The following is a 12,316-nucleotide window of genomic DNA, read 5'->3' on the forward strand; positions in this document are numbered from 1 at the left end:
TTAACCACTTTAAAATCAAATCAAATGCATTTGTGTTTGCTGCCAAAGTTGCCAGTTACCACCAATTCTCTGTATTTTTTATGGACCAAATGTCTAGGAGCAGCTGAAAGTGTAGATTTTGGTGACCCAGGATTACATCTTTTTGCTGCTGTAGTTCAGGTTGGGAGTAAATTACAATTCAAGCACCCCAGGGTCTTGAAACTGCAGGACAGTAAGTGTGTAAGATCAACAGGTGGATTGGTGTCACGTCAGGAGCGATGTTGGCATTTTACCGCACTGTCCTGTTACAGAGGGAAGTGACGGCAAAGCTTTGCATTTTCTAAGTTCCGACCTTGAATTTATGGTCATGCATTTTGTATAATAACGAATACAAGTGGCTGAAATGAAAGATTAAAAGGATCCATCGGAGGTGGTCTCATCAGGATGCTTTCTGCGTGTGGATGTAGTTATTCTGGGAGAGCAACAGAAAGACACATCCACTGGAAATAATACATGTGGAATACCTCTGACCAGAAAAAATGATGCTCAACATCACAGCACTTTTTTTAGAAGTATATACATATGATGGCTATTTTATCAATAATTCATTATAGGAATTTTAAGGTAATAATGGCAATGTAATAAAAACTGGCATTTACCAGTTAATGCTTGCTACAGTGTGGGTTAGTGGACTTTTCTTTGACTAGGTTGAACTTCTTTAACTACAGAATGACAAAACACATTCCTCTAATGCCTGTGATAAAGAGAGGTCAGGGTTTTAGTTGTTTGAATATTTCCTTTGATCCAAGATGATATTATTATTATTATTATTATTATTATTATTATTATTATTATTATTATTATTATTATTATATATTTTTTTAAAACTAAACTTAAAAGAGAGATCTGGACTTGATGCTGCAGCTTCTGAGGCATCTTCCCCCCAGAGATCAAGGCCACACTTACTTTAAAAGACAGGGAAAGTGAGAGAAACCACACCAGTGAGGAGGAGCAGCAGGAACAGGGGGAGGAGGACCTAACGGGAGTGTGTTAATTTGTATCTGAGGTTGTGGATGTCTGAGGGGAGGGCTGGATCTGAAAGCGGTGGTCCTTAGACAGACGCAAGGAGTCGGGTTTCAGCTTTGCGAGGGCCCCTTGACGCACTGAAGCTGCCTTTGTTTGACTGGGAACCAGAGGGAGAGAGAGAGAGAGAGAGAGGAGGAGGAGAGTGAGAGGATTTTAGTTTGGAGTAAGTGAGAGAGGGAGGCAGAGTGGGGTCCATCTCTCTCTCACTCTATCACTTTCATTCATGAACAGGGCAAGTTTACTGTGGATCTAAGCTCCCCATCACTGAAGATGTCGTCACGGTAAATGAAAGCCACTGTGTTTTTATCTGAAGAAGTTGTTTCAAGTTAACTTCTGGTCAGTTTTCTCACTCTTCAGTTCTGTTCTTGTGCAGTGTTCCTCCCTGGTTCTTTGGATTATTTCTGCTAGTCCTCTGGTTCTGCAGCCGTCACTCCTCTGCCTATCAGCTGCTGGAAGGTATGTGCACTCTCTGTCTGTTGATTGCATGCTGCTGGGGAAAAAGTTTTTTTTTTTCTTTTGCTATTGGCAAACTTTCTGCTGGCTCATTGACTTTTCATCTGCTGAATATAAATGATGAACTGTTGCACTCTGGTCCTGGAGTCTTACACTGAGGAACAGCAAGATATGACTCAGAGAGGGATGCTTAAATATTACATCAAGACTGGTATGGTCTTATTGGGACAGGTTATATGAATACTGCAGTGGTACTTTGGGACAGTTTGGACTTAGTTGACGTTATAGTAATAAAATAGTGATGTTGCAGCTTAAAGAAATATTTAGAAATGCATGCCAAGTTCATTACTGACTGAATACTGAGTAGCACAGGCACATTTTAATTCCCTATGGTAACAGTTTCTCTTTTTTCAGTGCAAATCGTCTTGTCTCTTTTCTCACATGTGGTTGATAAAGTGCCTGTTCAGCAAAGATCCTGGGAAAGTCTTTAGGGTTTGAGTCTGAGTTTTGAGCGCATTGCATTAGACACCCCCATTTGATAAGATCATATATCCCATGGGATGTTTAATGCTGGACTGGACTGGGTCCAAAGACACTGTATATAAGACTGTTTATACTGGAGCTCGGTGGTAACTGTGTGGAGAGTTAAACATGGAGGTTCAAACTCTTTGCAAACTCCTGGGAGCTACTGCTTGTAGATTAGCGTCACGACACCGGGTGCATGAGGCAGATACCTGCTTGCTCCTGTGCTGTTGTATGGTGGTTTCAATTATATCTTGACTGAGATGTTTTTCAGAGCCTCTGTGTGGTGCTCTGCTGTCTCTGCAGACTGTTTTCACAGCTTAAATGTAGATTATTTTCCATGATTAATGGATCAATCAGGACATTTCAATATGGTCCCAATTAGCACACAAAGAACTGCAGATTTTCTTTTCCATTGCAATTGGAAACAGGCAAAACCTCACAACGTGCACATTGACAGACAGGCCCTGCAGTCAGTAGCAGTGCATGGTTAAGGAGGTGAAGATGATGTAATGCTTCTGATTTTTGAGTGTGTGTGTGTGTGTGTGTGTGTGTGTGTGTGTGTGTGTGTGTGTGTTAGAAGGTCAGACATGAAGGTCATTGTCTCTTAGAGCTTCGTTTTATTAGTTTTCATCCTGGCCTTCAGACAGACAGGCCAATATACCATCACTGCTTTCGTCAGTGTGCTGGAATCCAGAGTGGCATTTGCAGCTACGTGTGTGTGTATATGTATTTGTGTGTGTCTGTGTGTGGATATCTTGACCTATGATCACCACAAGGACCTCCATGTCACAAAAGCTGCATTGTTTGGGCACAGTCAAATAATCAGGGGGTCTCTTTAGCTAATGTGGCCCCACAGATCTTAATTTCCCTACATTTAGAATTAAACACCACTTTGGCTGCTTGTGGCAAAAAGAGTGTAACCACTTTACATTAAATCCCATCCACAATTATCACATGATATGAAATATGATCTTGTAGGAATGAGCTTTGGCTCAAAAGTTGTAGTAATGGATGTTTGTAAGCCAGAAGAACTTGACAATGGATGTATGTGAGGAGGTGGGTGGAGCTGGGTTTTGAAATGTGATTTCATGGTCCACTTTCCTGTGCTGTAGATCCTGCAGAGGCTGGATGAGCAAGAGGCTCCACTCTCAGGCTGTTTGTGCTGTTGCCATATTCATAATCGTCTGCCATGATTCACTTTTTCAAGAGGGGGGAAAAAAGTGTGTGTGTGTGTGTGTGTGTGTGTGTGTGTGTGTGTGTGTGTGTGTGTGTGTGCACATGCTGGCTCACTTGCCAGAGAGAGAGCACCAGGGACAAATATTTCCAGGCTGCATGCTGTAAATATTCTTGAAAACAGAGCTGTCTCCGTGGCAACGTTCACATTTCTGTGCATGATTTGAAACAAAGGTCATGTAATAAGTTTCCTTAGTGTGAAGTGGTGAGTCCTGCTTCTCTCAGCTGTTACTAGTGTGCCCTGATGTTTTTAGATGGATGGAGCAAAACTAAGAAACTCCATGAACTGGCACGTCAGTGTTCACTGACAGAAAAACTTGTGAAGTTGTCTTCAGCAGTGTTTGATCATGTGTATAGAGACATTAGTTGAATGAATGGATGAACTAATACACAAAAGTTGATACTAACAATAATAACATATTGGTGAATGAATTAATGTGAGTGAATGAGTTAGTGAATGAATTAATTACTTTTAGATTAATTGCCTGAATGAAGGCAGACTTTGAATGAGTTAATATCTAAATGCACAAATGCATGGATGATTTAATGATGAAGTGAATGAGTGAATAAAATGAATGGATTAATAGTTAAGGAATGGAGTATATGAATGAATGAAGGAGAGACTGGTGCATATGCAAAACAATGACCAAATGTATAGATAGGGTATCAGTAGTTAGTTAGTGAATGAATGAATCAATGACTGAATGAGGCAAAATGATTGATTAAATAAATGAGCAAATGAATGCAAGACAACTTCACAAAGACATGCAATAAGTAAATGAATGAATGAATGAGGCAAGTAATCAGTTCTTATATAAGCAGATGAATGAATGAATGAATGAATGAATGAATAGTCGTGGTTTTCATCCTACAGAAGAATCATAAAATCACAGCCTTGGGGAATTAGCTGCTTTAGATCTTAACTAATGATTAAAGACTTCAACAAACACAGCACTTATGACATCTTCAGCCTGGGGTTATTACACGAATCAGCACTAACACTTAATAATGACTGTCACACTGACATGCTTCATTGTGTGCATGCACATACACACTTTCACATGCTTGCATATGTCTATATGCCACCCCACCCAAGAACACACACACAAACATATTGTTCTCCATCTGCTGTCCACATGGTAATTTATAGAAAAAAACAATGTAATTATCTGAATGGAATGACATGAATGCCTCGGACACAGTTGGCCATTAGGGATACTGAATAAAATGATGTGGCTGGTGATGTGACTCTTAGTGAATGTGGTTATGATGAGTTCATTGTGGCTGTTGAGGATAAAGATGGTGGGATATGGTAATTAAGATGAAGACAAGGGTGATGATGAGAATGACGAAGAGGATTACGGGAGGAGTCCTTAGAGATCAGTAAAATGTGTGAAGGGTGTTGGTGAAATCTTGTTAAGTGCTGTATTACCAACAGGGTGGCCTGTGACTTAAACAGGTCTATGCATGACACACTTTAAAAGCTTTATTAAAACACAGTTGATGTATTTTAGTATAGAAAAAAAGTTCATTTAATGCCACAACTTAGCCAAAATATTTCAACTCAATCAAACCATTAACCTTTATAAATGATGGCTTTCATTGGGTGTAGTTGTCAGTGACTTGCAAGAATAAAGCTGACTGACCAGGCATCTCTGATTTACACTAGATGGCAGAGGTGATCACAAACCCTGACTCATTCAGCTGTGGATCAAGAATAGCTCCTGCAGTGGTCAGTCGAATGAACCACAAATAGCTCTAATTATTATGAGTCATCCAGCAATGACGCACTTAGAATTGTATCATGGAGTGATACAAGTTCACTTCACAACTTTAGGTGAATATTATTATTTTATTGACTATTACTGCAAAATTGAGTGTCATTAAAAGGTTTTCAATCATCTCATTTTAGGCAGGAAGTTGATTTCTGAGCATGAAGAGGGTTTTACTCCTGTGACTGAACTAAAGCCGTACAGAAAACTAAGACATTAGAAAAATAAAGAGACAGCAAAAACTTTGGAACAGGGAGGTAAAGACAGAAGCTCAATCCAAAATCCATTATAAATCAGGGTAAACATGAGTGGTTGACGAAGTTAGTCCAAGAAAGCAGCAGTAACACATGTAGACTGGCTCTTAGTAGGAGAGTTGTCAGCAGAAGTAAGATGACATTGAGTGTAAGGATGTAATGTGTAAATTCTTCCATGTCCATTTGGTCCCGATTCTGATTCTAATGAGATCCTGGTCTGGCTTCAGTTTGATGTGGGTCATATGGACCACAGCCCTGCACAGAGGTAAAACGTCAGGTTTTGATTAGATGTGTAACTTCAGCTCGAGCACAGTGAGGTCCTCAGTCCTGTCCAACAATGATTTCATGAATGAGTAAGAAAAACAGACACAGCACCACAGACATTTAAAGTCTCTGACATTTTCCTATAAATGAATGTCCAGTTAGTTTCCATCCACCACATGATATAACACACAAGTGAGTCCACTGATGTGCACTTTATTAATTTACATTTTTCTGTTTGAAATATATAATATGAGGCAGGTCTTTCCTGCCTAAAATCCTCAGTAATAAGCCCAGAGCACCAGAGCTGTCACCAAATAAAAACCAACTAGAGGATGTCATGACGACTACCACTGCATGTTAGACAAGGCAAAGTGGCCAGATGTTTCTCTGACTATGCAGATGTGTGTTTATACTCTGCATGGACATGGGCTGTGTGAGTTTGCACAGAGTGAAGATAACTTTCTCTGCTACATTATGAGGTAATTATATAAATAAAGTTTGCACTTGGGACAGAGTGAAATACAGATACATACAAGTAATTATCTGTTGGATGCAAACCCATAACAACATCAATTTTACACTCATTTTAGTTTCTTGCTGTTATCATGTACAGTGGGTGAGCAGTTCAGTGTTTGGTTCAAGTACAATTTAGAAAGGATTTTTTGACTAGTCACGCCTTTGCTTTTACAAAATGAAGGACATTCTCTTTAACACTGAAGAGTTTAGGTAAAACTAAAAACTCCACCAATTTATCCCAAATTAACACATTCAATTCACTGTGTCCACCAAACAGCAAAAAACATTAAATGTATTTTCCCGGAGTATGCAGCTGCAGAAATCTAAGCTACAAGGTCCTTAAAGGAGTCGTTCAACACTTCTTGAGTTTCTTTTTCTGCATGGTAAATATGAAAGTACAGCTAGCAGCTGTTTATCTTAGCTTAGCATAAGGCCTGGAAATGGGGGGGCGGAAGCTAGGTTGGCTCCATCCAAAAGTTAAAAAAATCAGCTTAATCATTAAGTTATTTCACGTATATTATAATTTGTACAAAAAGCTAATTTTGTTAAAGGTCAGTGTCTCCAGTCTTAATGCTAAGCTAAGCTAATTGGCTGTAGAATTTCGTCCATATCGTTTCACTGATTGCGTAATTATTTGTTTTTTTGTTTGTTTTTTTTTTTTTGCCTGGGACGGTGACACAAGCCATTCTTGCGGTGGTTTTAAACTTTAATGTGTCAGCAGGCTTAAACTGATTCAAGCTGCACTGCCGGTCATGTGTGTTGCACATGCTTCTGCATCCCAGATTATTCCTGTTTACTTCCACCAACTGCCAGATTTGTTCCAATATAACAGCTCTTTATTATCCTCATCTGGTTCTTAATTAATGTCTCACTCATGATTAATGCAGTAGGTGTGACTCCTTCACTAATCAGTTTACTAGTCACTGATTTTTGCCATGTGACCTTTTCTTTAACTCTTTGATGAGGAGTTCTTATAGACCGATGAGAAAGTTTGAAAAGGAAACAATAGACTTGTAAACCAGCAAAAGGATTACTGTCAGATTTTATAAGTGACCGTTCTGCTGACATAACACTCTGAGGGGAGCTGCTCCAGTCTCTGAGCCTCCATGGTTGCATCTGCAAATAATCTAAAGCAAACCCATAACTAAAAACATGTGCATTATCCTGGAGCGTAAACAGGATTGACTGAATTTGTCCTGGACAAAACAAGCCACTATTTAGAGCCGTGGACACAGCGTGAGCACAGACGCTGTTAGATGAGATAGAAGACTCTCTTCGAAGCATGAGACCAGAAGACAAACGCAGGATATGTTAAGTATAGGAAGGATTCTGTGTGGGAGGGTAAAGGTGTGACTCCAAATGTCACCTTGACCTTCGCCTTGTGCAGCTTTTTGTGATTCATTGTGTCCTTTATTAGTAAAAGCTCACAAGTGGATCTGTAAGGACTTTGTAAACAGGTTCGAAGGAGAATCTGAATACAGTTTCATCTTAAATCACAACACCATTTCATTAAAAGCAGTTTTAGTGGAAAATTCTGATGTATTGTTAACAAACCTGAATTTCAGAGTTAATTTATCTTATCTGAACATCAGTCATCACTCACTGCAATCAGAGCTTTGGCCATCACAGAGCTTTTATACCAAATGCTGCAGCTCTAAACACTTTGTTTAATGTGGTCAACTGTTTTCCTTCCTTGGCTTCATTTTAATCTTGGATGACGTAGATTAAATAAAACAGCACATCTACTTTTTTTGGCTGCTGTTTTTGTTTATTCATCTTTCCAAGAGTGTTCAGTCCAAAAAGTGATGTATTTGTCGACATCCATATGTATGTTTTTATTGTATATCGTTAAATTTACCTTTCACAGATGGATGAATTATGATGTAATGGGCTCTGGGCATGAACGCCTTAAAGCTCCCTCCTTACCAACTTAGGTGACCATGCAGTTGCAGAAACACTCATGTTTGATCTATTCCTTCAGTGTCTGTGCACATTATGACATTATATTCACTTGGCAATGAGAACTCTTAATAACACTTCACACAGAGGCTGGAGCCTGACCCCTGAGCTCCCTGTGGGCCTGTACCTGGTGGTCCCACTGGGTAAGAAATCCACACTTTCATAATGTCACAGCACAAAGGAGTATTTTCTTTATTTTTATCCACCATCTACTTCAACAATGGTTTCAGATATTTAGTCCTCATGACATGAACAGCCACATGTTGGTCATAGGTCGAGCCCCCCTCGTAGCTCAGCTCTGCAGTGCACGTTGTGCCTTGAGGAGCAGGCCTGTGACTTGAAAGTTCTCGACCAACTGGAGCAAAGTGACTGCAGCTACAGAAAGTGAATGAGAGACACTTTCTGTGCCCTCAGCATCCATTAATGACGTGCCCTTGACCCATGCTCCTGGCAGAGCTGCTCAGTGGCTTCTAAATGTGGCGCAGGATGAGTAGAAAGTTCCTCTCTGTAGCTGAGGTCTGGGATATTACAGCACATAAACATGGTTCCAGCTGTAAAGGGCTGAGCCACAGTACATCCTGTGTGCTATGAGGACCTTTTACTGAATATAATATATAACACTGGCAAGTCCTTTCCTGGAGGAAACGGCGCGTGTATAGGTTGCTATCAGAGGGGGAAGTAAAGGCGCATCATTTTACCATAATGTAAAGCAGTATGAATTAGCATGTTTATTTTTCTGGGAGCGGTCGGCTTCCTGGCTTTTGCAAAACATGGAATCTCTAACAGTCTGGAAAGTGTCCGTCAGGCCGGAAAGATAGAGCAGAAACAAACAGGTGTCTGTTCAGCTGTGTGGAGTCCACAGAGAGAGAGAGGGAGAGAGAGAGAGAGAGAGGGTATGTCCTGTCATACTGCAATGGAGCATCTGACTTTCTGTTGAGGTCATGGAGTGTAGAGTGTGTGTGGCTCTAAAACATGCAGGAATTCAGGATTTCAGTCACCCTAATTTATCTTAATCAATGTTAAATTAGAAATCTGCTGTTACAATAAAAAGTGATTTTTCCAAGATGTGAGTATGCAGTGATTTCTACTTGTGTGTTTGTGGAGGAGGAGGAGGAGGGCTCTTCTAATGACAGAGCAGTTATCAGGGACAGAGGACAGATTTATAGCAGCTTCCTTTTTCCTTTTTCACTCACACTTACCTTTTGCCTCTCTGCACTCTGATCTCAGCTTGTCTGCTCTGTCGCCTCTAAAGCAGGATGTTAGTGTAGACGAGGAGGGTGTTCTGCTCCCTGTTTGGCTAATTGCTGCTCAAGTGACACTTAATTTGAACTCATCTAATCATTATTAAATGTTTAGCTAATCATCTGCAAATAGTCTAACACTTCTGGGAGCTTTGTAGCTTCACTTTCATGTGTGGGACCCCCAGTCCTGCATCGCCAAAAGTATGTAGACAACTGATTTAATGGCGCCCTGCAGGGCTTATTTCAGGCCATTCAGGTCTTTCCACACAAAATGATCCAAAATATAATTTTTCTGCTGTAGGATCAAGAATTAAAATGGGGAAAAGCATGTCCACATACTTTTGGTCATGTTGTGCAAGAACCTGCAGATGATCTAGGTGATTATCATAGATGTTACTCATCAGTAAATATAAAATTACAGTGTCTCTTTTAATAACTGGGTCAAAATAACATCTGTTCACAGTTTTCCATGAGGTTACTCCAGGTCACAGCTCAGGCCGTGTCACTGGCATGTTGTCCCAGCCTTGAAACTTTTTTATGGCTCTGCTTTGTCTCCTGTTGAGCTGACAGATGACTGCTGGTCATAAGCAAAAAAAAAAAAAAAAAAACTGACTTCAAAGGCAGTCTGTGTTTTTGGGACTTTACACGTCTCATCGTTGACATTTGAACTTTGTATGTTTTTTGTCCTGTTTCCGTAATTGGAACATGTTTGCCAGCTCTGAAGACCACCTGCCTGGCTCCTTCTGGAATAATCAGGTGCTTGTATTATGGTCGACTTTCTCACGAGCGTCATTGTGATTGTAGAGAGATGGGTGTTTTTCTTTGTCAGCTTGAAGGAAAGTGGGAGATCGATACGCAGAGAGCTGGAAAGTGAGAGAACGAGTGACATGTTCTCTGAGGAGCTCCGATCGTTTCCCAATGGGAGGCGGGATCAGCGGAGGCGTTGATGGTTATTTTATGTTGTGCATGTGTGTGCGCTCAGCTGGTCTGCAGCTGCGTTGTTTCTGAGCACACTGTCGAATCACTTCCTGAAAATCCCAACACAAATCTAATTCGTGGTTTGGTCTCAGTCTACTTTATTGTTTCACCTCCGCTGACGAGTAAACATCAACAAACATCTGTCTCTTTCTCCCCTTCATTCTGTTCTTTGTCCTTCATCTGTCTCCCTCCTCATCACGTTGTTTGTCTCTTCTTATCTTATAAAGTTGTTCTTTCACTTTCTTTGCTTATAACCACCCAAAGTGCTGTTTACTCTGCTGTGAAATTCACGAAGGAAAATGTCAGAAAGTCAGTTTCTCACCTTGGTCTGCGGTTCGTGCTTTGGTGTTGTTCTTGCTGTTGATTTCTCATTAGCAGGACCACTGATTGTTTGTACACGTATTAGACTCTTTGACTTTGACTCCTAAACCATAAGCATGTGGCATTTTAACAGAGAAAAGAGAAAGAAACCCAGCTGTAGTAAATCTGCTTCTTTTATTAAATCACAGTTTTACTGTTTCTGTTCTCCTGCAGGTTAAGAGCATAGGCTACCAAAGACTTACAGTTAACAACATTTGCAGCAGTATTGACAGATTATTGAAATGTTCCACAGCTACTCCTGCAAACTTGGATTCACTGCTGCGGTGTTGCATGAAAATTTAGTGGGCTGGTAAAGCTGGGTTCATGAGGGCTGCTAACATGACTTGAAGTTTGTGTGGTCACAGAAACAAAGTCAAACATCCAGCGACTGGTTTCTTCACTTCCTGAAGCTGAGCTCGCAGCGGTGGGCCTGTCAGAGATTAGATTTGTTTCAGATGGCTCTGGTTGATATGTGTTGGACCGTGGAATGTGTTTTTCCGGTATCCAGCATCATCAGGTCATGACATGCCCGAAGTTATTGAGTTCTTGGTAATTATACTTGTCAGTGGTTTACAATTTATTTCAAAAAAGAGATTAAAATGACCAAAACTGTCTATGAATTTCCCAGTGGGATTAATATCCATCCAAAAATGTTTAAAATTATTTCTTTCTTTGTATGTGGCCTCACAAAGAGAGAGGGAAAACAAAAAACAGATGTATCCTGTCATAACAAAAAGATAACCAATAATAAACGTGTCCTCTCATTGCAAACTGCAAGTCACATCACAGGGAAAAGTTCTGTTGAGCCTTTACTTAATAAATAAAGCAAGTTGTACACATTGATATTTGGATGCTGTTCGGTTTAAAACAAGAACCAGGTTCGTGCACCGAAGCTGACGAGCAAAACAGTGCAGCAGCGATCAGCCATGTTGATTACTTTCATATCGATTTGTTTAACCTCAAAGCTCTGTGTGGATCATTCTCACAGACTTTGTGTTGCTTAATGTTGAGTCAGGCAATAAAACTGAGAGAACAGGGCCAGTACAATGATCTCTCCTCAAACACTTGTTGATTGAGTTCCTCTTTTCAAAGCTTTGCCGTCTGACAGATTCAAGTTAGTTAGAAAGCACATGTGCAAGTAAACATGTCTTTTGAAAATGTATTTTGTCACTGAAGTATTTTCCCCCAAGAAAGCTGTTCAGAATTAATTGTTAGTTCTTAAAAAAACAAAATTTCTGGTCAATAACTATGACAAAATGACTTTGAACTATCAGTGTTCAGTGTAAACTAATGACCCCCGTTAACTCATTCTTTCAAAATGAACCACATCAAGGTCTGTCCTAAAGCTATAGCTCTGGTGGCTTCGACTGGAACCTCCAAATGTTATTCTAGGTGAGCTGAGCGAGTGCAGATATCTTTTCTTCTTCTTCAGGCCCTGGTTGAACAATGCTGTCGTCAGTCCATCCCTCAGGCAACATCCGACGTCCCCGACTGGTGCTCAGGCCTTGAAAGCTTTCATCAGCCTCTTTTGACCGGAGCTTTCCACAAAGCCTTCAAACATGAGAGCAAATTCAACACCTATTTAGCCTCTGACAACAGTCCTGATGTTCTCATTAGACTCCGTCTGAAGCCTCTGGTTATTACATGTTCAATTGTTTGTGCTTTAGGATCATTAAAAGTAGGACGACCACTACAT

The 12,316-nt window shown here is 40.3% G+C and overlaps 1 protein-coding gene across 3 annotated transcripts in view; it reads left to right on the plus strand.

Annotated features, from left to right (window-relative positions):
- Positions 1 to 1,204: 1,204 nt before the first annotated feature.
- LOC139625056 (collagen alpha-1(XVIII) chain-like) overlaps positions 1,205 to 12,316 on the plus strand; it is a 53,886-nt gene continuing 42,774 nt past the window's right edge. For all 3 annotated transcript variants that reach the window (XM_071484640.1, XM_071484642.1, XM_071484641.1), the window contains exons 1-2: positions 1,205 to 1,346; positions 1,439 to 1,521. In XM_071484640.1, coding sequence (XP_071340741.1) covers positions 1,336 to 1,346; positions 1,439 to 1,521 — 94 coding nt within the window. In that variant the 5' untranslated portion in view covers positions 1,205 to 1,335. The remainder of the gene's footprint in view (positions 1,347 to 1,438; positions 1,522 to 12,316) is intronic.

Source organism: Trachinotus anak, unplaced genomic scaffold (assembly GCF_046630095.1).
Source record: "Trachinotus anak isolate AG129_WGS33_773 ecotype Australia unplaced genomic scaffold, CSIRO_AGI_Tana_v1 ptg000009l, whole genome shotgun sequence".
NCBI classification, from domain to species: Eukaryota; Metazoa; Chordata; class Actinopteri; order Carangiformes; family Carangidae; genus Trachinotus; species Trachinotus anak.